The sequence below is a fragment of the Syngnathoides biaculeatus genome, chromosome 18, assembly GCF_019802595.1.
Source record: "Syngnathoides biaculeatus isolate LvHL_M chromosome 18, ASM1980259v1, whole genome shotgun sequence".
Lineage (NCBI taxonomy): Eukaryota > Metazoa > Chordata > Actinopteri > Syngnathiformes > Syngnathidae > Syngnathoides > Syngnathoides biaculeatus.
Window position 1 is genome coordinate 11189361 of NC_084657.1, and position 25976 is coordinate 11215336.

Consider the following 25976-nt stretch of genomic DNA (forward strand, 5'->3'; position numbering starts at 1 on the left):
TCCACTTGCACTGGAAGCTCAAAAACATCCAACAAATGAACACAAAAAACACAAGGCAAATAACTGCAGCCTTTTTTTGCCAATGCGTGACAGGAGGGCTCCCAAAAAAAAAAAAAAGTGGGAAGTAGATTTTAAGACTGTGCGCTCCCCGAAAATCGAATCCAACTGTGGGGTTAGCCGCCAAGTAATGAATGTAAAGAAAAAAGGGGGGGGGGGATTAAACAAATTTCAACATGAAACAAGATTCGCTTGATTTTTTTTCTGTTCCCTTTCATCACTTTAAATACACAATCACTGTTCCAGAAGTCAACTGGAAAAGGAACAGGCGGGAGGGGGGGGGGGGGGGGATTCTACCTCTGTCACACTAACGATACCGCCAAAAATTCTGAAGCATTAACATGTTAATGAGTGCGTACGCGTGTAAGGCAAAAATACATCCGGCGAAAAATTCTCATCGGCTGAATTCACATTTACATTTCGATGGGAGGACGTTCACGAAGAGCCGAGCTGCGTGTGTTTGTGTGGGGGCGGTCAAGTCAGAAAGAGCGAACCTTCGCCATTCTCCAAAAAAAAAAAAAAAATACACCCGATCTCCACCCAGAGCACCTGGCACTTCCTGCTTCTTCAAGTAATCCGGATTATTGATTCTTCCAGTCCTTGATGGATGGATGAAGATGATGGATGGGACACACAAAAAACAATGTCAGGAATCCCCCCCCCCAAAGGTCCGGGAACCTCCTCCAAATGGGATGCGGGCACACTTCAGCACGAACAAAGCCACACGACAAAAAGCGAAGGTGGGACTCACAAGGACTTGTAACAGGACCCGAATGACACTTGGAAGACATTTCAAGCAGTTTGGCAAGACGTGCTCCCAAAAAAAACCCAGGAAAACCATTACAAGTAAGGCAACTCTCAACCAAGTCTTTCTCCTCCTCCTCTATTCTTATTTTAAGCATTTGGTTTTTTTTTTTCCTCCTCCTCCTCCTCATCCCCAAAAACAATAAGAATCCAGCAAATCAAATATTGTTTTGAAGGCGCTTTGGTCCACTCTTGATGTCAGCAGGGCCATCGTCCGTCACACATGCTCATCGGAAAATTGTCTCCGGATGACGCTACACCATTAAAAAAAAAAAAAAAAAAAAAAAAAAAAAAAAAAAAGGATAGTGCGCCGATAAGTAGGCAAAATTAGTGAATGGTAAAATAACCGTAAAAAAAAAAATAAAAAATCCACCTGGTGGACTGGCAACGATCTGCAAAGAAATAAAACGTGTTTAACACCTCATTGCTTGCCTCATTAAGAAAAAAATTATGCTATCATCCATCAAGCACGTGAGTTTGGTAATTTTCTTCCTCATTCCACAAGATAAAAAAAAAAAAAAAAGATAGCGATGCGCCAAAGGAGAGCTTATGTGGTGGCCTCCGCCTCCCTCCAGAACCAGCGGCAACGTGACTTGATATCCTGCGCGGGTCCCGGGTGGCTTTTTTACTTGAGCGTCTTGGCCTCGGGTTTGGCATCGTCCTTGGCGGCGGCGCCCGCAGGGCTGGAGCCGGAGCTGTTCTGACTGTGAGGCCGACTGGAGGGGTGGGAGGGGTGGCGGCGGCGGCCGTCCCCGCTGGACGAGTGTCTTCGGCGGCCTCCTTCTTCCATTGGTGGCTGCGGGGGCGCAAGAGGATAATTGAAACATTTCACAAAGACCCAAAGGATTCAGCAGTTCTATCGCGTTCGGAATCATTCACTCCTTCCCTAATCTTAAATCCCGAACAAAGGGATTCCCGCGATGATGAGGCATCAAGAGTACTTGACTCACATCAATTCTGAAGTCCTCCAGACGCTTGAACTTGCTCAGACACTCCTGCAGCTTGGGGTCGATCTCCAAGGCCTTAGCTTTGGAATATTTGAGGAAGGCCCAGAACTTCTCGAGCCCGTACAGCTGACCTGCGAGTCCAGATATGCAGCCGGACTTAAAGTTTGATAATGACAATCAACACGCTCCCGTGGCGGGTTATTCTCTCACCAGCCTCATAGTCTTTGATGGTCTCCTCCTGGAAGTCTTTGAAGATATCGGGCCGAAACTTCTTCTCCAAACCGTAGCTGTAGTACCTAAACAGGCACTCCAAACCGTACCTGGAATAACCGATAAACGGGCAGTTATTTCAAGACCCAAATCATCCACGTATGCGTTTATGAAACTTGTTTTGTGCATTTGGGAAAGGAAAAAAAAAAGCTCCTCCCTGGCCCGACTCTCCCTCTTTACCTGTATCCTTCTTTGCCATCCTCCACCACCAGCTGCCGGAATTCCTCGTACATCTTCCTGTTGAAGTGATCCCGAAGGAAAAATGACCAGAAGCGGAACAGCGTGTTCATCTCCTGGGACTGGCCAATCCCGAGCCGCTTCCGCTCTGCGATTGTTCCCAGGAAGTTTTAGTCAAACGGGTTGCTGCGGGTAAAACTCCGGACAGAGAACGAAGCCGCCTTTACCGTTTAGGCAGCGCCGGCGGTACTTGTGGTAGACGTGTTGTGTGAAGCCGTTCTCCTTGAGCAGCTCATGGGATGGATGCTGGAACTTGGGGAGGGACTGGGGCGTGCAGCCCACGTTGCCCAAGGCGGGGGTGCCCTCGGACGGGCTGGCGTTGGAGCTGAGGAGGCGGCCAGCGGGGAGAGTAATTAGCAAAGCAAATTTATTTGTATAACAAATTTCATATAGAAGGCAACGTTACATGATTAAAATCATTCAAATCCACCACCCCCACCCCGAAAAAAACATCTGAAAATGAAGTGCAATTAAGGCAGCTTTTAGTGCAAAAAGTATCACTGGAAAGTGGAAGAATTCAAAAGCATGAGGCAAAAAAGAAGAAAGAAGTGTTTTTAATCTGGATTTGAAAACACACTTGAGGCTGATTTGTGCGAAATGCTGCTTAACCATGTTTGCTTTGGACTCTGCACTCCACTCTTTGACCTGAGTCAGTCGATCGCAGAGCCCTGCTGGCTTTGTATCCCATTCGCGTTTCTTTCATGTATTCAAGACATGTACCAATATTAAAAAAAAGAAAAGAGAAAAAGACTGAGGAGAGAGAACCGCAAAATGGTGACGGATAATAAATATCTCTTGTTCTTTGCTCTTCTTTGTTCTGAATGTCGTAACAGGGCGGCACCGACTTCCTTGCGTGTTGTTACATACCTGGCCATTATAAAGCAGGATTCTAATTCTAAAACTGCATATCAGGGAGTTCCACAACAGACAGCTAAATTTGTTCCACAAAAAAAAAAGTAAATCCGTGTTATAGTGTAAGTGTGAGACTCACCTGACTGATGCGGTCCTGGAGCGATGCTCCCTGGAATCCATCACCCAGCCGACGTGACACTCCATTGGCGGGTTGGAGCTGTGCCGGGTCTTCCGCTTCCTTGGAGTCTGGGATAAATGGAATCAAATGAGCATGATTTAAAAAACTAAAATAAAATCAATGAAAATTGGGGGTTGTGGGGTGAAAAGTGGAGGATACAGAATAGTCATTTTAGTGGGAGGAAACATAATCAGCCATCTCACCTTAGCGTCAACGGGCCGACTTTCCTTGACCACTGGGTAGAAGCGCGGTGTCATGATGGCGTCCTTCCTGTGAGGGGTGCGTGGCGTGCGGGGGGTGCGGTAGTTGGGCGACTCGGGTACGGTTGTGGGAAGCGACCGTGCTATCGACGAGGGCTCGGGCGCACCAAAGAGTTTATTTGCCAAGGCGTCTGTAGGGACTGAGGACAGATAAGACGGAAGTCGAGTTAAGCGATAATCGGGCTGGCGGCAGTGTCGCTGTTCGATATCGTGATAATATTAGTTCTTACTCTGCTGGGGCTGCGGGGGCCCGGGGGGCACTTCCTGGTTGGGGTCGACAGGGGGTTCTGGGGTCAAGCAGTCAAACTGTTCGCGGCTGATCAGGTGAACCTTCTTGAAGTTCTCCACCTCTTGCTGCAGAGAATTAAAAATACAACAAAAAAAAAAAAACGCGTCAAGAAAAAAAATTACATGTCCTCCAATTGTTATGATACATTATGTACATCAAAGCTGTTAAAGAGAACACTGTTGTCCCTAAAGTATCCCACAGAATTGAGTGCACCCCTCTCGTTTTCATAAATATATACGATCTTTTCATAGGACAACAATGAATAAATGACTACAATCTAAATTTGTCTGTGTACCGCCTGTTTGTGTTTATTCCTCAGAATAATTCAGGGCCCGGTCATTGTCTAAAACGCTCGCAACCAAAGTGACAGCACCCTTAAGTGAAAATGTCCCAAGTAGCCGTTTTCTCACTTTGGGATAAAGTTAAGCTCTAATTACAGTAATCAAGACAAAGAATATTTAAATAAACTGCAAAAAAATAAAAATCAGCACATGCCCTTGAATAAATATGTTTAAAGTGCTTTTTTCTTACTTTAACCCTAAATTGAGATGTCAATAATGTATTAAAACAAAGGATGCTCCAATTTCTAGAGTGGTGGATGAATAAATCCACATGTAATGCTCTGCCAAATTTGAGTCCGAGTCTCATCCACCACCCAAGAGAAAAAGCGCCAACAGCAATCTGAACTACTAACGCATCTACACAAACAGACCTGATCTGCCGGAGTCTGGAGATCGAGACGCAGCAAAATAAGATGGCTGCAAGAAACGTTCGCTTCAACTTCATGTTGTCGCTACTGTGCACCTAACCGTGTACTGGACCATCGACCAGCTAGTGCGCATCAACACTCAAACATGAACCTTCCATGACAACAATAGCTGCCGCTGTTTGAAAATAATAAAAAAAAAACAAGTCTGGCTCACACACTCGGCCGCTCGTGACCGCGTCACAAACATCGTGACAAACTCACGCTTGATGCTCCACGGCAAGCGGCTTCAGTTTGTCGCGCTTCCATCTTTGCCGAGCCCCCCCGTCAGCCCGGGTCCGTTCGAGCCTCGGCCGTGCGCTTTATTTACTCAAACTAACTGTTCCACGCGACACTGGATGAGCACGTGAAGGCCTTACAAAAGAGCCTGAGAACAAAAGGAAAGCGCCCCAAAACAAAAGTCTCTGTTTTTGCATCCAGAAACGGCTCAAAACGAAGGAGAATCTTTCTGCTCCAGCGTTCCCAATTTAGGGCAGAATTGTCTCCACTGCGGCGGTGACAACGTGGAAGCGCGCAGAAGCTACCTTGACGCGGGGCTTTTGCTTGGTGTGAATTTGACTAGAATGTAGCAGAAAAGAGTTGAACTTAAATAAAAATATCCTAGAATTTTGGGGATGTTTTCTCCACAACTAGGAAGTTTTTTTTTTTTTTAACATAATCACTGTTTATGGAACTTGTGCGGTTCAAGGCTTAAAGAATCAGGCCTACTTTGCTTCATATGGCATCACAGTCTTAAGATATAAGTTTAATTCTTTGTTGCACAGGCTGGTCACCCAAAATGCTCAAATCTAAGAAATCTTAGAAATTTTTTTTTTTCCTTGTTTAAATGTATTTTAATAATCCATTCCAGTCTCCACCCCCGCCCCACCCCCCCCAAAAAAAAAGCTTGTAATGTGGGTTTTAATAAGAAAAAAATACTTTATAATATACTTTTTAAAAACACAAACTGACATTTTTTTGCTCCAATTCAATGGCCGTTCTCCTATCCATTCTTAGACACTTGGCACACAAGAAACTTCAGTATAGATGAAATTTTTTTCGTAAATATTACAGAGTGATGGGCACAGGGCGCTGTAACAGATTAATTGCACGTCTATTTCAGTCAAAACTATTTACATTATGAGCATGGCCACGTGGCGTATTAGATTCATAACTCAAGGCACCACTACTGTACTGTGCAATACCATGGACGTGTAGCAATGACAGCCTCCTTCGTGCGGAGCTGAGAGAAGTTACAACAAATTCCATATTTCAATTCCGCCCCGAGTATAATTGGTACAGCGCTCATGGCCTTACCTTGATGGTGGCATACTCCGGCTCATATGTGTCGTCCCACAGGTCCTGCTCGTAATAGAAGAGGCCATCGTTGATCACCTTGACCAGCTCGCTGGATAGTTTAGCGCGCGACGTGTGATGGCCCGTGCGGTCGCCGCCGGGATGCTTGCGCAGGTAGGGCGGCGTCTGCGTCACAATCAGGATCTTGTTGACGTCGTGGTCGTCAATCTCTCCGTCCGTGTCCTCGTCCGACCAGTCGGTGAAGGTGTTGCGACGGCCGTCCATTTGCTGCATCTCCTCGTCGAACATAAAGTCCAGCTCCTCGGGTTCGTCCTGCTCGCCGCCCTCCTACATACAAGTGGGATCATTTCATTTTTGACAATGAGATATTGGTACTTTTCTCATACGCCGCAAAAGCCTCGGTGAGAGTTTGACATCTTTACCTTGTTTCCTTGGGTAGCGGGAGAAGGGGAGGAGTCAGACTGAGGTAGTGGCGAGCGGTTGGAGTCATCTTTTTCCCTCTGGTGCTGTGAGGAGGGCAACTGCGTTAGTCCACGACCGTGATTGAGCAGGAGGAGGAAGGATGGGATGGCGGTGAGGTGGCAGGACGATGCAAAACGATGGAATGATTATCAAGGTCGAAAATAAAACACGATGATAGATGGCTTCACGATCACATGTAAGGGCAAGTCGATATGAACGAATGAATGAATAATGACGTCACCTTCTCTGGGCTGACCTTGGGTCTAGCCGGCGAAGGTCTGGGCCTCTTCTTGACCTCGATCCACGACTCAGAGTCTAGATCAGGAAGGCTGGCAGAGAGGCCCTTGGGCATCGTCTTCAGGTTGGAGGGCGTGTCGGATTCAGCCTTGGGTGGATGTTGCGTCGTCGTGACAGACCCTGACAGACAATCGCAAGGTGAATTGTTTTCGATCAAGTTTCTGTATGAACCTTTTAAAATGGGATCATTTAATGGAACGGATGCTGAGGTAACCACGTCAACGCTAAATTTAATCCAATCCAACCATTAGCTTTATTCTGGTAACAAATCTAAAATAAAGCCCGATCAATAATGGTGACGGCCTAATAAGATGGCGACAGGGATCCTGACCTGCAGGCTCCTCGGTGGGCTGCCTGGGGACGAACTCGGGGCAGTTGATGAGTTGGGAGAAGTCGGTGTGGTTGGGCACGGTGAGGCCCGGTAGGGGCCATTTCTCCGGCTCCACCTTTCGACGGATCTTCATGTCGATCACTTCCACCTCCTTGCTGTCCTTCAGAGCCTGCCGGGAGCGAGGGACAGAAGTCGTTTCAGGGAGGGGAAAGCCTTCGCCACATGAACGTTGCTAACGTCAATTTATGAGAAATTGCTGCTTCTTTGTAGCAATTATTATGGACTAAAAAACTGTGCTGCTGGACCATTTGCTCAAATATCCATTCCATAAAGGGTTTAACGCCCAAGACCATTTTTATTTATTAGCCTGTCTTCGGCGTTTTTCATTATTTCTTAGCATTAAGATAAAGTGACTTTTCTAAGCCTAAATTATATGGTTGTTTTAAATACACAATATGTAAACCTGTTTTACGTTTTGTTTGAGAGTAAATCCGAGTGGCAATACATAGCTTGAAACCTCTTTTTGTTCACTATCTGACAAACGTTTGCTAGTTGTGAAGTGATTTGAGATCACTGCCACCATAGAAAGCGCATATCTAAAAATCATGCTCACAAGGCAAAGAAAAAAAGTTAATAAATCAGCCAATCAATGGTACATATTAAAAAAAAAAAAAAAAGTCAGGTCACTTGTATCTCTCAAGGCACCACTGTATAACTACTTGAAATACAGACACTATATATTATGTATATATAGTACAGTAGATACTATACTATCCCATATTAGATATATAGTGGCTATATATTTGATACACATAAAATACTATAATTTAAACAGAATTATCAATCGCAGCTTTCTGTTTTTGTCACCATGCTGAGATCAGAGTTGCTTAAGTTCTCTCCAGTGATGTCAGCGAAGAGACATGAACATCTCATCAGTTCTTCACGCATGTAAACTGACAACTGCGCACCATAAAGGCCTCGCAGAATCCACTTTTGTTCCTCAACTTGTGGCCCGGTGGGAGAGAAAACGAACAGAAGAAGGAAAAGCGTCCGTACTTCCAGAATGATGTTGACGTCGGTGGTGAGGGCCTGGACTCTGTGGAAGCTGGCGATCAGTCCGATGGGCAGGAAGCCTTTTTGATCCATCTTCCGCCGCAGGAAGAAGTCGCGCTCCAGGTTGTCGAGGCTGAAGTAATACTCACTGCAGGGAAGACAAATGAGAATGGACCACACGTGATTACGTACCGTGGGAAAATATCCAGAATAAAGCTGGCTTGATAGTTGTTTGCTAAAGGAAATGTATTCTCTGTCGTGTCGTGCTGAGATCAGAGTCAAACAAGTTCTCTCCATTGCGCTTTCATCAGAGAAGAGACATGAAAAGCTCATCATTTCCGCAGCTTTCAAGTGTCGGTTGGTCGAAACTTACATCTGCCTCTTGATGTAGTCTTTAAGTAGGTCCTGGTCCACTGAGTACAGGTCGCTGCTACTCATGTTGTCGTAGTAGTAGGTGACCGAGTTACTGTACTTGTGTCCATAGGGTCCGTCTTTCATGTCATAGGACTTGTAGCCTTGGTGGTAGTCGTAGTGGCCTGAGGGGGCAGAAAAAGCCCATGAATCACTTTTTTTCCTGTTTAAATTTACCAAAACCCAAAAAAGTCCAATTAGATGGATTGTGGGGGGATTACATTGACTGGAACAACCTAGAAATTCTGTGTAACCTCAAAATTAATGAAGGAATTTTGGCTCATAAAGAGGCCATGTCTAATGCATTTTTGTTATTAAAAATATAATTGCTATGAAGCCAATTTGTCTTTTCAACTACCAAAGGTTGCAAAAATATTGTACTATTGCAACCTTTGGGTGAAGCCGAGCGCTCACGGGGCCAGTCTGAAACAACACACCGGGCCAACAAGAAAAAGATTGCATTTTTGCAACAAAAAAATAGCATAAAAAGCACATGTCCACCAATAGAATTGTTTTTCACGTATTCATGATTGTTTTTTTTCCCCATTATTTCAATCTTCTTCTTCTTCTTCTTTTCCTTTCGGCTTGTCCCGTTAGGGGTCGCCACAGCGTGTCATCTTTTGCCATCTTAGCCTATCTCCTGCATCTTCCTCTCTAACCCCAACTGCCCTCATGTCTTCCCTCACCACATCCATAAACCTTCTCTTTGTCTTCCTCTCGCTCTTTTGCCTGGGAGCTCCATCCTCAGCATCCTTCTACCAATATACTCACTCTCTCGCCTCTGAACATGTCCAAACCATCGAAGTCTGCTCTCTCGAATCTTGTCTCCAAAACATCCAGCTTTGGCCGTCCCTCGAATGAGCTCATTTCTAATCCTATCCAACCTGGTCACTCCGAGCGAGAACCTCAACATCTTCATTTCTGCCACCTCCAGTTCAGCTTCCTGTTGTTTCTTCAGTGCCACCGTCTCTAATCCGTACATCATGGCCGGCCTCACCACTGTTTTGTAAACTTTGCCCTTCATCCTAGCAGACACTCTTCTGTCACATAACACACCAGACACCTTTCGCCAGCTGTTCCAACCTGCTTGGACCCGTTTCTTCACTTCCTTACCACACTCACCATTGCTCTGGATTGTTGACCCCAAGTATTTGAAGTCATCCACCCTCGCTATCTCTTCTCCCTGTAGCCTCACTCTTCCCCCTCCACTTTTCTCATTCACGCACATATATTCTGTTTTACTTCGGCTAATCTTCATTCCTCTCCTTTCCAGTGCATGTCTCCATCTTTCCAATTGTTCCTCTGCATGCTCCCTGCTTTCACTGCATATGACAATATCATCTGCGAACATCATGGTCCAAGGGGATTCCAGTCTAACCTCATCTGTCAGCCTATCCATTACCACTGCAAATAGGAAGGGGCTCAGAGCTGATCCCTGATGCAGTCCCACCTCCACCTTAAATTCCTCTGTCACACCTAAGGCACACCTCACCATTGTTCTGCTGCCATCATACATGTCCTGTACTATTTTAACATACTTCTCTGCCACACCAGACTTACGCATGCAGTACCACAGTTCCTCTCTTGGTACTTTGTCATAGGCTTTCTCTAGGTCCACAAAGACGCAATGTAGCTCCTTCTGACCTTCTCTGTACTTTTCCACGAGCATCCTCAAGGCAAATAATGCATCTGTGGTACTCTTTCTAGGCATGAAACCATACTGTTGCTCGCAGATACTTACTTCTGTCCTGAGTCTAGCCTCCACTACTCTTTCCCATAACTTCATTGTGTGGCTCATCAACTTTATTCCTCTATAGTTCCCACAGCTCTGAACATCCCCTTTGTTCTTAAAAATGGGAACTAGAACACTTTTCCTCCATTCTTCAGGCATCTTTTCGCCCGCTAGTATTCTGTTGAATAAGTTGGTCAAAAACTCCACAGCCATCTCTCCAAATTGCTTCCATACCTCTACCGGTATGTCATCAGGACCAACTGCCTTCCCATTTTTCATCCTTTGTAATGCCTTTCTGACTTCCCCCTTAGTAATCATTTCCACTTCCTGGTCCTTCACTCTTGCCTCTTCAACTCTTCCTTCTCTCTCATTTTCTTCATTCAACAACTTCTCAAAGTATTCTTTCCATCTATTTAGTACACTACCGGCACCAGTCAACACATTTCCATCTCTATCCTTAATCACCCTGACCTGCTGCACATCCTTCCCATCTCTATCCCTCTGTCTGGCCAACCTGTAGAGATCCTTTTCTCCTTCTTTCGTGTCCAACCTGGTGTACATGTCTTCATATGCCTCTTGTTTAGCCTTTGCCACCTCTACCTTTGCCCTACGTCGCATCTCGATGTACTCCTTTCGCCTCTCCTCAGTCCTCTCAGTATCCCACTTCTTCTTCGCTAATCTCTTTCCTTGTATTACTCCCTGTATTTTGGGGTTCCACCACCAAGTCTCCTTCTCCCCTTTCCTACCAGATGACACACCAAGTACTCTCCTGCCTGTCTCTCTGATCACCTTGGCTGTCGTCGTCCAGTCTTCCGGGAGCTTCGGTTGTCCATCGAGAGCCTGTCTCACCTCTTTCCGGAAGGCCGCACAACATTCTTCCTTTCTCAGCTTCCACCACATGGTTCTCTGCTCTACCTTTGTCTTCTTAATCTTCCTACCCACCACCAGAGTCATCCTACACACTACCATCCTATGCTGTCGAGCTACACTCTCCCCTACCACTACTTTACAGTCAGTAACCTCCTTCAGATTACATCGTCTGCACAAAATATAATCTACCTGCGTGGTTCTACCTCCGCTCTTGTAGGTCACTATGTGTTCCTCCCTCTTCTGGAAATAAGTGTTCACTACAGCCATCTCCATCCTTTTTGCAAAGTCCACCACCATCTGCCCTTCAAAGTTCCTTTCCTGGATGCCGTACTTACCCATCACTTCTTCATCGCCCCTGTTTCCTTTACCAATATGTCCATTACAATCTGCACCAATCACAACTCTCTCGCTGTCTGGGATGCTCAGAACTACTTCATCTAGTTCCTTCCAGAATTTCTCTTTCAACTCTAGGTCACATCCTACCTGTGGTGCATAGCCGCTAACCACATTATACATAACACCCTCAATTTCAAATTTTAGTCTCATCACTCGATCTGATACTCTTTTCACCTCCAAGACATTCTTAGCCAGCTCTTCCTTTAAAATAACCCCTACTCCATTTCTCTTCCCATCTACTCCGTGGTAGAATAATTTAAACCCTGCTCCCAAACTTCTAGCCTTACTACCTTTCCACCTGCTCTCTTGGATGCACAGAATATCAACCTTTCTCCTAATCATCATGTCAACCAACTCCTGTGCTTTTCCTGTCATAGTCCCAACATTCAAAGTCCCTACACTCAGTTGTAGGCTCTGTGCATTCCTCTTTTTCTTCTGACGCTGGGTCCGGTTTCCTCCTCTTCTTTGTCTTCGACCCACAGTAGCTGAATTTCCACCGACGCCCTGCAGGTTAGCAGTGCCGGGGGCGGGCGTTGTTAACCCGGGCCACGACCGATCCGGTATGGGATTCTTTAGATGAACGCTCATATTTGTTTGGCACAGTTTTTACGCCGGATGCCCTTCCTGACGCAACCCTCTGCATTTATCCGGGCTTGGGACCGGCCTACAGATTGCACTGGTTTGTGCCCCCATAGGGCTGCATTCCCCATTATTTCAATCGCATCTCGAAATTGTTCCCTTGTTCAATGTTTTGAAAACATTTATTTTACTGAGACTGGTAGATCGAAGTGCACACATTTTGCTTTGCTAATTTGGCTCGAATAACTTTTTGCTTGTGTGCGTTGCGGTGTCAATACTGAGTTCAGAGTTATTTAAGTCCTACCCAGTGATTTTTATCGAGAAGAGACACAAACATTTAGTGTCTACAGCAAATCTGTAAATGTAATGATAAAAAGTGTTGACGTTGCTGCTTCAAATACCATTCTACCCCCCCCCCCTCCAAGTATGAAACTGAGGCATGAATACAAAAAAAAAGTGTTGTTTTAGACTAAATAAACTTCACAAGAGAAGCTAAGAACAACAACTATGTAGAAAAATGTATAGGTCAGCACACTGGTGGTTATAAAAAAAGGTATTTATATCCTTGCACCGCGTTTATTGTACCTCGTCCTCGGCCTCGTCCTCGTCCTCTCCCACGTCCGCGCCCGCGGCCCCTGAAGCCGCCGCGGAACGGCGCCCCCTCGCTCTTTACGCTCGACACCTCGTCGTGGTCGTCGCGCCACTCCCGCTCATACTTTTGGCTGTGCCAGTCTGAAACAACACAGAAAAACGACTTTCTCGTGAGTTCAATTTTGTTTTAGTCTCGCTGCCGAGTTTCAAAGGCACCGCTGAACGCTCACCTCGGAGGTCGTTCCTGGCGTTGGGCGGCAGGCGAGGATTTTCATTCTGCCTGCTGTTATTTCGGGAAGCTGAGCGCTCACGGGGACCCTCAATCATTAGGGGAACCCACTTTTGTTTGTTTCCTGTTTGTGATCACAGAGGTGAATAATAAATCAACAGTTACTGATTTGGTGACGATTCACTATTAATATATGCTTTCATGTTCAACGCCTGCTGTAATAACTCCAGAGCACAGGTGTCAAACTCAAGGTCCGGGGGCCATATCCGACCCGCCACATTTTATGTGCCCCCTCAAGGCACATATAGTGAGTCAACTTCCATGATTCTTGTGAAGATCTGTACCAAAATTTAAAATTGTCATAATGTTGAGGTTACATTTTTTTTTTTAACCAAACATGAATTATAGTTGAAAAACACATTGACCTTCAAAAACTAGTTCATAAATTTCGTGTGTAAATACGATGAAGCATAATCGCCCTCTGAGGGAAACTGTGATTTCCGTATTTTCCGCACTTTAAGGCGCACCTAAGAGCCTTTAATTTTCTCAAAAGCCGACAGTCCGCCTTATCATCTGGTGCGCCTTATACATGGATCAATATTGAGCCGCAGCAGGTCTCGCAACTCCATTTTCCCCTGCAGAAGTAGCCTGCGCTGGATGCTGGGCTATAAGACGTTTCATTTCAATTTGTTTAAAGACCCCGAAATGGCTCCTAGAGACACGCTTAAAATGCAGAGTTTAAACTCAAGCCGATCAGTCACGCAGTACATACGGGAATAGACCAGCAGCGAGAGAATTTAACATTAACGAATCAATGGTGCAGAAGTGGAGGAAGCAACAAGACGATCTGCACCAAGTCAAGAAGACTAAACAGAGTTTCCGAGGGAACAAAGGACATTTAGTAATTACAGAAATCTTTGTATGAAAATCATTTCCAGGCCATACATACAGAACCATCAAATAGAAAAACAGCACGGTGGAAAGTGAATGTGCCTTCCTGTAGACATTTTTAAGGATAACTAGTAAATTTGTGTAGAAATGACTGTGAATGGAGAAGAGCTGCCGTGAAATAAATTCAACTGTTGAAAAATCAACAAACAAACTTGAATTTAGAATGGGTTGTATATCGCGAAAGAAATGTGAAAGGAAAAGACAAATGTCAAATATCTTCATTTGGTGGTTAGGAATTTTGGATGCTGCAGTTTCCAGGATGTCCTTAATGAGCTGAATGTGTCGGAGTTGGAGAGGTTTCAATCAGTGAAGAAACGCAAATCTCGTAAATTTGGGAATTTTGCAAATGTGAATGTGAAAGATGGGCCCGAATGAACTGAACAGTTTGAATTTGGAATGAAAAAAAATTCACGTTTCATTCACTTGAATGGATTTTGCCGTGTGTGAGGGTGAGTAGTAATTTTTGGAATGTGGAATGCGGATTTACTGAATATTTGAAGTCTAATCTTTTATAGTTTGTATGTGAGGAGAAATCTGGAAGGGGAACGCGCATCAAAAAAATGCAGGGAACAAAAATCAAGATTTAGGATGCCGTTTGAGGCTCTTCTGCATTCACTCAATTCAATTATTTTATTCCAGACAGACGGGATTACAAAATAAAACATTTGGCTATAGTAACTCCCATGGCCAGCAGGTGGCGACAGTGATCTGCTGTGAAGTGCAATAAATTTGAGGACAAAAGTGAATGATAGTGAGAAGGGAAATGACACAGCTACTTTAAAGTGACGTGGCGCTCCGTTTGTCTAAAAAGCAAGCAGGCACGGGAATGAGGTGGAAGTCAGAGGACATAATGGAACAGGAAGATGGGCTGAAACTCTGCGGTAAACCGCAATAACTCCAAAACAATTATCCAAAATTATGTCCGTTTTTTTTCCCCCAAAAGGTAAAAGAGAAATTTAACCCCACAACAGAAAACGAAACAGCAATGTCACCTTTTTTCTTTTGCCCGTTTTTCTGGGAATCATCATCTCCGTTCTTCTCCTCTCCAGAGTCGTCCGACTTGCTGGTCTTCAGGTTCTCCTTGCTTTCCTCGTTGCTCTCGCGCTTCTCCTTCATGTCCTTCTTGGTGGATGTTCTCTTGTAGGCCTAAGGGTAAAATGTGTTGACATGACAAGAGAGACACTTTGACTGTCAATCAGGCTGCAAGTCATCAAATATTGTCCTGTGCTGGTGTGCTATTATTTTGATGGTACAACCCAAACCAACACCAGAATTTATGGATTGACCCTCTCCATTAGGCATTCAAACTCCTGGAACTGCTAAAGGACTCCCCCATCTTCTCTATCTCTAACCATCTTTGACTAGAAGTGTGTATGGCTTTAAAAGGGCCTGGTTCAGTGAGTGACCATCAGCAAATAAAAAGGAGAAATGTTTATGTTATTAAGTGGAGACATGCTGCTGGCTTGCTTCCATCACACCAACCTTTTTCTACACACAGTGATGAGTGTGTGGGGAAAATGATCCTGTGGTGATTTTAGTGACTTTTTATGTGATCTAATTCTTTGTTAAATCGTAACAGCCCTATTTCACTTTGTATTTCATACAGATTTTCCACCGACTTTAATCGGCCTGATCGGAATTGGACGAATGACATAATTTGCCGGTCTGATCAATGACTTTACTGATCGGCTCCGCAAAAGACATTTACTCTGTCACTTCACGTACGGTATATCTGAATCCAAATGCTAGTTTTTTTTTTTTTATATAGAGTATTTATCTAGTTTTATTTTCATGTCTTTTGACGTAGTACTGTAAATATCTGATGGCCAATAATGTTATTAAATAAAAACATGTCAGCGGCATGAGAGAGACAAGAAAAATTTGCTCTCTCACGACTGCACAATGTCCGACTATTGCAAAAAAAAAAAAAGGTATTCTAACAGAACTGCTATGCCCTCTGTTACAATCATTGGGCTTTATCTTGTCAACTCAAATGTGACTGGATACATTCATGCCCAATGTACTATAAAGAAAAAAAAAATGTGTGACGGGGGTCAGCGGGTGCTCAGGACAGGAGAGGAGTTCGTGTAAGGCTTGCTTGAGGTATGTTCACATACTTTAATACAATACTGCTTACACTCAGACACCCAAAACATTACATAGCCTAGCAAGCTCGTGCTAGCGCTCGTGGCTGTGCATAAACATGCTGCTGTTCTGTTGAAACATGTGATCTGACCAGAGCAGTGATTTCCACTATTTACGGAGCCACGGCACATACTTTACAATTAAAAGAATTTCACGACACACCAACAAACAAAAATCTCTCAAAAAGTAGATATACATTAATTGCTATATGGACTTAGTTCCATCTTAAAGAAGACCATGAATTTGTTCCGTCTGTGACTTTGCCTCACTGGCATAAACATGACCATCCATCCATCCATCCATCCATTTTCTTAGCCGCTTATCCTCACGAGGGTCGCGGGAGTGCTGCAGCCTATCCCAGCTGTCAACGGGCAGGAGGCGGGGTACACCCTGAACTGGTTGTCAGCCAATCACAGGACACATAATAAATGAACAACTACACATTATTTATGGTAAATATATTTTTTGAGCAATTAAGTACACATGTATATACAGCAAAGGAACAGGTCATTTAAATGGACTCGTGGCTCTACATTGTGATCAGACTGGTTATTTATTTATTTTTAAATTGATCGGTGATCGCCCCCAAAAATCCTCATCGTGTAAAACGTAATTTCATGTCATACACTCGTGAGTGTGTCTGCTATAATTTTCATTGGATTGAGGTAGACACCGGTCCATGCTACTAAACCTACACAAACCACATTGTCATAAAAACAAGTCCAATATTCACTTCCATAAATAAGATTGAACACATCGCAAGACAAATAATGTACTTGAACCAAAATTTGAAAGCGCAAGCAGGATTAGCACTCTGTCACTATTATTTCCCAACAAAACACCGATTAACTCCAGCACGTGTCCATTATACCTAAGCCACTTAACCCAACTAACCGTCCGGGCTTTCAAAGCCGTATGGTACAATGATGTCATAAGGGTGAGAAGAAACAGTGAATGGGGTTTTTTATGTCTATAAATGAAGCTAAAACAGAGTAGAAGAGGGATGTGTAGTTGGTGATTCAGCACAGCTAACAAGTTAGCTACAATACTCTTATATATGTGTGTGTGTAAAAAAAAAAGACATTTGAACTTCAAATGCTTAAAAAAAAAAAAAAAAAGGTTGTTGACTGCCTCAGTAGGGATTAAGTATACCTGTGACGTATGTTCACGTACAGATCAGCTAATTACAGTAAACAATAAAATGAGACATTGCTTGCCAACACCTTAATGAATGTTTTATTCCATGGGGGGGGGGGACAGAGAGAGAGAGAGAGAGAGAGAGAGAGAGAGAGAGAGAGAGAGAGAGAGAGAGAGAGAGAGAGAGAGAGAGAGAGAGAGAGAGAGGAGAGAGAGAGAGCGAGAGAGAGAGAGAGGAGAGAGAGAGAGAGAGATAGAGAGAGAGAGAGAGAGAGAAGAGAGAGAGAGAGAGAAGAGAGAGAGAGAGAAAGATTCAGTGACCCCCGGCAATTTGTGATCTTTTTTTTTTGGTAGGCTATCCTTCCTTATTTGTTTAGTCATTCACTGAAAAGCTCAAGCCTAAACAATATTTCTGAAAAAGTGCTTTGCTGTGATGTTAAAGCATTTATAGGCATTTATAAACCTTTTGACGTATGTGAACTACTGCCAGATTTTCGCTACATGTGGCGGACAAAAAGGAATTTACTCAAATGTATATAAACTTCAGTACTGTAAGAGCTACTGTGATATTGGACATTTAACAACAGCACAAAAAAAAAAAAAACATCCGGGCGGGGGTTTGGAGGGTGGGGGGGGGTCTCTGTCCATGCGAGCCTGTCACTAGCAAGCTGCCATAGACATTGAGAGTTAGTTTGAAAACATGCAGAAAAAAAAGACTGATTAGTGAAGATATTATTTTCTGCCATGTTTGACAGACTTAAATTTGAGGATGAGTAGCAATTTCTCTATATAGTCGGTATCAATGCATAAACTACATACATAGTCTGGCGCTATTAAATTTAATTCTGCAAGTTTTTCAATAATAGTCAATTTTTTTTTTTTTACATTGAAACTTATTTTTTTCGAAACCACTACACAGTGAAATAGCTTTACAATAGGCCAGATAAAGGCATGATCCATATTATTATTAGTTGCACAAAAACTAAGCAGGTTAAGATGCTCAATAAGAGACTTCAAATAAAAACAATTTTCATGTCCAGTTATATAGCAGAACGTGCAGCGATTAGAACATTTTTAACACCAATCACTCTTAATCTGATCAGTTTATCAGTTCAGATCAATTTGATCCGTTTATGCACATTTTAGGATGAAATGCATCATAATAATTATAATCTAAATAATTATTAGCTTGTCCGTTCCTGTCGGCACGCCCCCTAAAGTTATTGTAGCATTGAGAATAGCTATATGTTTATTAGCAAAGGTAGTGGATGTTTTGTTTCATTTTCATTTTACAATAAACTAAAAGTGGAAGTAAAAATAGCTTGGAGCAAGAAAGTTTTGCGTGTTTGCAGAAGTGATTGAGCGCACACAAACTGTGTGACTTACCCGAGTGCTCGACTCATCAGTGACAGACATTTATCGCAGAGCTTGCAAGTAACACCCTGTCCGGCATTGAGTAGAGCGAAACGTGCAAACAATTTAGATGACTCCGTCTGCTCCAATCATGTTTTGTGAAAAAAAAATAAAAATGCTCTGTTCTATCCACCAGTTATACAGTCCTTACAGCACACACGGTTCTTTTTCTGCGGTGACTGACTGACATAACATTCACGCAGCAATGAAACCGGAATAAAATTTTGTTGCAAACACTTTTAATTGGTGTTTTTATTGACATTGATTTCGTTGTTGCACCCCTACTTGAGTCTAATTCTGGCATACTAATCGAATACAGCGACCGGATATAAACAGGCAGGCGAGTAGCAGGCATTCAGAGCATATTAGGGGCTGCTAGATGAAACTTACAGTGGATCTCCACGTGTCTTTGACCTGCCTGATAGTCGGTGGGCAGGACACGGTCCGTGTCACTGCCTCGATCTGAACACAGGGAAGGGGGAAGGAGGGAGGAGGGGGGAGGGAAGAGCAGTTTAGCGGAGACAATGACGTGGACAGAGATGACAAGACAAAAAAATAAATAAATGATCACAGACGCAAATGAGATGGGAGAGGGGGGGATAAGCCTAAACCTGGTTGTTATGAGACACTGTTTGGAACGGGTGATTAGGACACGTGTTGGGGATTAACATATGCAAGGTATGCAGGTATGCTGTTGGTGAATGTATGCGTTGGGATGGGAGGGAAACTGTCGCCAAAAAGGAGAGGGAATCCTGAATTCTTTGGTGGTGACGGAACATTATCATCGCTGTATAAATCCCCAAAGACCAAACTTAGATTCATGGACTAATGCACTCTCCAGACAGAGACGACACGGCCAGTCCAATAGCAAATACGCAAAACATGATCTGAGAGTCATAACGTCAACATTTTAAAAATCACAGAAACTGTCAACTTGTATTACTTGATGCTGTACATACAGTCCCCCAAGAATAGCAGCGGCATGGACCCAGGGGGCGGATTACCAAAACCACATCCAAAAGTCTAGACCTCCCTATCGTGCAATTTATTCCAGGCACTGAAGACGGTGACCCACATTTTCGTGCTGAGCGCCGCATACGCTCCGTCGTGATCGCGGGGACCCGGTTGTCTAAATTAGGGGAGGTTAGCGGGCCACCCATTACCCAGTCCGGGGATCAGAAATAGCAGACAGCTCTGAAGCTGCTCGTGCTCGGGGAAGGAAGGTGGGGGGTTCACTGTGTTGTGACATGTGCTCAAATGAGCCAGGCAGCTTTGAAGAGACAGGTGTTTGATCTTGAGAAGGCTTTTGAGGTCATCTTTTACATGTTTATTATGCAACAGAAACATTACGTGAATGTCGCTGCATACCTTAAGTCCGTTCAAGCTAATTTGTTAGCAATAGCACACAGAATTAGGGGTCAAACACCTATCAAGTTTTTTTGCCGTTGAGCATAATGTGATGCAAATTGAGTCAACGTCGATTAATCAATGACATTGCTGATGTTTCTTTTGAACCAACTCGTCAGTCTTTATCTTGTCTTCCATAGCATCTTGTAAGAATATCGTAGGAAGGCTGCGCACAAAAAATAAGCATTTCTCTGTTTCAAGTCCACTTGTGTTATTATAATGAAGGACAGACTTGCTACCCGTCTCATTTTTCGTAAAATATTCCTACATTTTTGTAGTATCCATACAGCTGAGAAGACTGATGTTAGTGTCATAAAGCGTTGCAATGTTGGAATGTGTTGTATCAAACTATGTCCATCCAAGCATCGTTAAACAATTTTTTTGTGAAGATGGGAGTTTCGTTTCACCCTACTTGTCTTGTTCCCTGCAACCAGTCCTGACTCTTGCTTGCATTATTATTATTATTATTTCAAAACTAGAAATTGGAACAGGGGATGCCACAGAGGCTAACTACTATTCTTTATTTTCAAACTCTCACAACATGTACGTATTTCAACACTGTGTGGGGCTACGTTCTAATGACGGCAGTCGAGCTGCAAATAAAAAAAAAATTGTCTTAACGTTTAGAAGACGCCAAACAAGTGTTTCCCAATTAGTTGACTTCAAGCATTGAACATTGATGCAGAGTTGTCCAGAGAAGAGTAAAGTGATGAATTGGACCCTTCCAACAAAAGCTGAAACACAAGAAAGTTGTTTGGATCTCCTTCCACCAAAATTTTGTCAAGGGCAGTCAAACCAGTCAGACATAAACCTGCATGGTGTTCCACACACCCCTTATCTTTTCCAATAAGCCCCCCCCCCGCCCCGGACACCACATTCAGACAAAAAAAAAAAAAAAAAAAAAAAAAAAAAAAAAACACTTACCTGCATGTCTTTAGTTGCGATCTCTCCCGGGGTGGGCCAGGTATTGGCATCGCAAAAATCACCAACCTGAGCAAAAACAGCAGAGCCCGGCGGGGTCTGAATGAGTCGTTAAGCGATGGTAATGAAGCACCCGGTGAGGATGAGATCCAAAGATTACACCTTAAGTTTCAACACAGTTCAGATTCCGTAGGTGTGGTTTAGCACAATATGTAATTGCGGTGTTGACAAATGAACACCTGTACAACTTGTGGGGAAACCCGCAATTTGTGCGGAAACCAGAATTTCAATTTCAGACAATTTCACTTCGTCTATCCATTTAATTTTGCAGTTTAGCATCTGAAATTACAATTGTGCCTCAAGAAATGCTTAAGAAAACCATGACGTTAATACTTATTTTTCCAAATCCCCAAAATGTGTTTCATAGTTGGGGACACCACCCCCGCTAGTGAATATTAAGACAAAAGCCGACAGTCTTATCTGAATTGTACTGGTTAAAATGTTTAAACAATGTGTCCATCGATGTATAAAGGGTTAAAGACTACATTCCATCATATTTTTTTTCCTCTCTACTCTTAGCCCTGAATGAATATATATCCATGCAGTTTGTTGACTTATTGCGAGACGACATGTGGCATAAATCCTGCAAAACCACTGGATCACGTTCCCACGTTTGTAATGTAGCATCGTGTGCGCTGGGTTGCATCAACTGCTTGTTGAGTAGAGGAATAAATGGCTTCAACTGATGCTGTGAGAAAATCCCATGCATCCAGAACCAGTATTGTGCCGTGTTTGGGCTGATTTTGTGGAGGAAGACTTTATAAACATGAGTTTTCACACTGCCGGGAGTGCATTTCCAGGTTTGGAGCGAGCCATCCAGCTGGGCAGCGGCCGCCAACCCATGCAAATACATCCAGCGTATAAAAGTATGTGTTGGGGTTGACGACAATACTTCACTTTATTTAAAATATAAAGTAATTTGAGTCTTAATTTTGGCAGAGTCTTGGCTGACATTGTTGCCAATGAAGTAATGATCGGCAGTTACAAAACATTTGTTTCGACAGGGGGGAAAAAAAAAAGCTATGAAAAGATTAATTTCATGCCACTTAGAGGACTTAGCCTTGTTACAATTAACAATAAAAGAACAATTACCTTGCCTCCACGCCTGGCCTTTGGGGGATTGCCTGCTCTCACCACCTTGGCAGGACCAGTAGACTCTGTCAAACCCAAAAACAAACAAATACAACCTAATCACCTCAAATGAGCAATCAGCTTGTGACAGCAGAACACGGGAAGAACCGCTCCATGTAACCCAGTCAGCAATCTGGATTTTTCGTGCCACTTGTATGCTGCAATGAGCTACAAAGTGGGGAGATTTTTACAAATTATGTTTCCTCAGCATTTCAAAGACTGTGGCCAAAAAATGCTGGACTTTATTATATTAGTAATGGGTTCCCAATTCATTTCAATTGAGAAAGTACTTTGATAAACATGTTATTCAATAATCTAAACTACAAATCAATTCAATTTTGGAGAATACAATAAACTGAGTTCATTGAATTTGTACGTCCTGGAACTAAACAGTTCCAATCGTGTCTTTGGCAGTGCCAATCCTAGTTCTGGTTCTTGGCCCTTTTTTTCAAGTACCACAACCTTAGCAGGGTCTTTGGACCCAATAAAATGTCATGATACAAACACACATGAGACCTGAAAAATGTAGTACTACTGACATTTGGGGAAATCCCTAAAAGGTTTTGTGTTTTGTTTAACTGCCAACTTTACAAGATAAAAGATCAAATATAAGAGCGGCTCAGTTCCCGCTGACGTACTAGTTTTGGGCTGAAAGTCTCTTCTAGCCACAGACAAAACACACAAATACGCTCTTTGACCTCAAATATTACAGGCAGATCTCAGACAAGATTTGTTTCAATATGGGTCAGGTTTTTTGCTCTGACAAAGGGGGTGACAGAGTAAATCAATAGGTCTCAAAACACGTCCATTCCAAAGAAATGCAATCGAATCCTAAGGAAGGCTGATGTATGAAAAAAGATTTGGCTGCCACATGTCTATGTTTGCAATTTTAAGAGTAAACTCGTTTCTTCATCGGGTTATTGGGCTCAATCATTCCTCGCATTCCGGAGCAAAACACAAAATAAAGGGCAGGCCAGTTAAAGGTTCTGTCACTGCTGTTTGAAATCCAGATTGGAGTAACAGGAAACTCATTTTCCTGACACAGAGAATGAGGCACGGACAAATTACTTTGTCAAGTGTGTTTACATTTGACAACAACATTTACAGGTTTTCAGAGTATACAAAGTCTCATTTTATGGATTTTCATCAAGGGTTAAATTGCATATGTGCCCAAGTGGCAGGAAACATTAGCTTTAAAGGATGTGACAGATAAAATGCCGTGCTGCACCACATTTAAATAGCAGGAAAGAGAGATTTGTTTGGTACAAACACTGACATAGTGAATGACATGTCACATGCGCATCGCTCAACGTCTATTGTGGTGGAAATCAAAGGTGATTGAGCATCATTCAACCACTCAGTCAAAGATTGTCGAGTTTCAGCTCTGTCAATTCCTGAAAGGCGTCGCGACTATGAGCCATGAATTACATCACAAACTTCACTTTGAAACCTGTTTTTAAATTAAGTCCAGCACCTCACAGGTGGAATTAAGTCTGTTTAAAACAAAAAAAAACGAAAAAAAAACAGAACACACACTTGACTCAGATATGATCAGTGTAGTTCATAAACCTACAAATAAACTGGGGTTGGATTAGTTTGATACAGTCAACTCAAAAACGTACAACTTTACAAATATGAGCAGAATGTAGTGCTGTGTCCTGAAGACAAAATTCTCTAGCACGACAAAGGTAATTTTATACTGCGATTGTATTTATCCTTAAAATTACATTAAATGAATGCTAATTACAAATAATTTATTAATTGTAGATTTTTTTTATTAATTGTATAATCCCTTTGTTCAAAAACAGGATATTATTCCAAATTAACGAGAGAAAATTGACAAACTGATAACGTTAAGGCTTTCAGAAAATGGGCAAAAAAATTATCAGTCTTTTAAATTAAACAAAAATATCTTATTGTCTACTCTCATAGAGGACTACACAAAGCGAATAGTGCATTATTATCCATTATCGCTCTCAGGACGGTTATAACACCACTGGAGATTCCACAACCTTTATTTTATTATTATTTTTTTAAGTGCCACTCACTCATTGTTTCAAAGGAAAGTCAACTGAATGATGAATCCATAGAGGTCCTATAACTGTAAAAAAGTAGTTTGACTACAGCTTAAGAGTGTTTTGTGCTAGCTATGACATGAAATATGTATACAGCCTTGCTGACCGTCTGCATCATTTAACAAATCTGACTAGCCGGAGGGAGACATCGGGCGATCGGATCGAATGTCGGCGGCTTTAAGGTCAGACGGGTCAGCGCGTCGGACAAACTCAGACCTCCTGTGAAAGAGCGGCATGTGATGTTCTGGGTCTTGCGGACTTAAGCGATTGCTTGCTTGTCGGGCGGAATTCACACAGGTGGAGGCCGCCTATTGTATAGGCGCCTCCACAATTACAAGGGCCACTATGCCCTATTTGTAGCCCGTTCAAGAGAACAACAGGTGACAGTAGAAAACTAAAGGGCAACGCAGCCAGAAAACGTGACGTCAGAGCTGTGCATCCCCGGCAAAGCATTAAACGCTGGCTGCTGGCAACAACTCCACATTCCACAACGTGGCACCTAACAAATGGGAGCTTTGTCTCACTGAATCCCCGCAGGTCTTAGCTTAGAAACGCTGGAATGATCTTTTTAATAAACCCATCAAACTCAACCCACTATTATGCAAAATTCTCTTCGGCCATTGCCAGAAGTTCACATTAAAAGGGCTACTGGGTTAAAAAAAAAAAAAAAAAAATTTAGCTAATAAAAGGCTTGTTTTTAGTCGCACAATCCAGCTAAGCAATGACAAGTCCAGTTAGGTTTTGCACAGCCTTGAGAAGTCTTCCCCCCCCCCCCCCCCACCAAGAGGTATGATGATGAGCTGTTCATGAGTCATTATTTCTGGATTGGTTCGGCCACTAAACTATGCTGTAAACATTCACAACTTAAAACAAATAGAATGGCACTAGCCTTACATGCAACATGGCTTTCAGTCATGCGACAAGACAAAACAGTGACGAAACAAAAAGGGTGATAGGGAACCAGAAGTTGCCCAATGAGATAAACATAGATTTTGAGTATAGAATATAGATTCAGGGGAGAATTTCAGCTTTTGTCATGTCAATTACAAGGGAGAAAAATGCCAACAAGCTGGAAGTTGACCACGTTTCGACACTTCACTCACACAAACTGTACTGGTATGTACAGTATGGCAGAGGTCCATAACCACCGGTATGTAGACCATTTTGTACCGGGCGGCAAAGAAAGTGTATTGTTTTTTCTTCCGCATGTCTTATTTAGAAAAACCACTTCCACGCTCGCCTAATTTCCGCGCTTAACTCTTTGGCCGGTCTTTTTCTAGCATTGGCAATTTAGCCCTTGTTAAATGTACCGGAAACACTTCACTGGATAGTTTCTTTGGAAAGCTGAACAACTATGGCGTTAGGTTGCTATCAAAACGAGAACTCAAAAGTGAGAGGTGCTGTTGCAAAACTGAGCAAGCATTTTAGTTGCGTGCGCCCTCCCGCTTTATTTTTGGTGAATGTGCCCATTATGCTCGTTTCTACGTAGTCTGTGCTCTCTTTCTGATAGCGATTTGACGCTGTACATTTGCAGCAAACTTTTCCGAGGCTGTAGTTTAAAAAAAAAAAAAAAAAAAAAAAAAAGGTTGAAAACATCTCTTTCGGCGACCACAGTTAAGAAAAAAATAAATGAAATTTGCAGGGGACATCAAGGCACAGTTACTTGATGAGTCTACTCTTTATTTTTGGTAGGTTTAGTGAAAGGTCAATCAAAAGGCATTAAAATGGCTGGCAGCATAAGGAACTCTGCTTTGAAAGTGGCGAGCAGTCAATGAGTTAAAATTACTTTAAAGGTTGTGGGCAAGAATAGTCACAGTTGCCAACGCATT

At 43.0% G+C, this 25976-nt stretch overlaps 1 protein-coding gene across 5 annotated transcripts in view; it reads right to left on the reverse strand.

Annotated features, from left to right (window-relative positions):
• Nucleotides 1–493: 493 nt before the first annotated feature.
• The window catches only part of larp1 (La ribonucleoprotein 1, translational regulator), a 34349-nt gene continuing 8866 nt past the window's right edge, over nt 494–25976 (reverse strand). Inside the window, exons 2-21 of one of the 5 annotated variants that reach the window (XM_061804194.1) lie at nt 22034–22098; nt 20885–20950; nt 18944–19015; nt 14851–15004; nt 12909–13031; nt 12673–12819; nt 8473–8635; nt 8103–8247; nt 7047–7215; nt 6675–6835; nt 6379–6462; nt 5957–6283; nt 3836–3959; nt 3549–3745; nt 3307–3413; nt 2483–2640; nt 2259–2403; nt 2019–2128; nt 1812–1939; nt 494–1657 (exon numbers count right to left, since the gene is read on the reverse strand). In XM_061804194.1, the coding sequence (XP_061660178.1) occupies nt 1487–1657; nt 1812–1939; nt 2019–2128; nt 2259–2403; nt 2483–2640; nt 3307–3413; nt 3549–3745; nt 3836–3959; nt 5957–6283; nt 6379–6462; nt 6675–6835; nt 7047–7215; nt 8103–8247; nt 8473–8635; nt 12673–12819; nt 12909–13031; nt 14851–15004; nt 18944–19015; nt 20885–20950; nt 22034–22098 (2816 nt within the window). In that variant the 3' untranslated portion in view covers nt 494–1486. Of the gene's footprint in view, nt 1658–1811; nt 1940–2018; nt 2129–2258; nt 2404–2482; nt 2641–3306; nt 3414–3548; nt 3746–3835; nt 3960–5956; nt 6284–6378; nt 6478–6659; nt 6836–7046; nt 7216–8102; nt 8248–8472; nt 8636–12672; nt 12820–12908; nt 13032–14850; nt 15005–18943; nt 19016–20884; nt 20951–22033; nt 22099–25976 lie in introns of all 5 variants that reach the window. The other 4 variants (XM_061804192.1, XM_061804193.1, XM_061804191.1 and 1 more) reach the window with 4 other exon arrangements.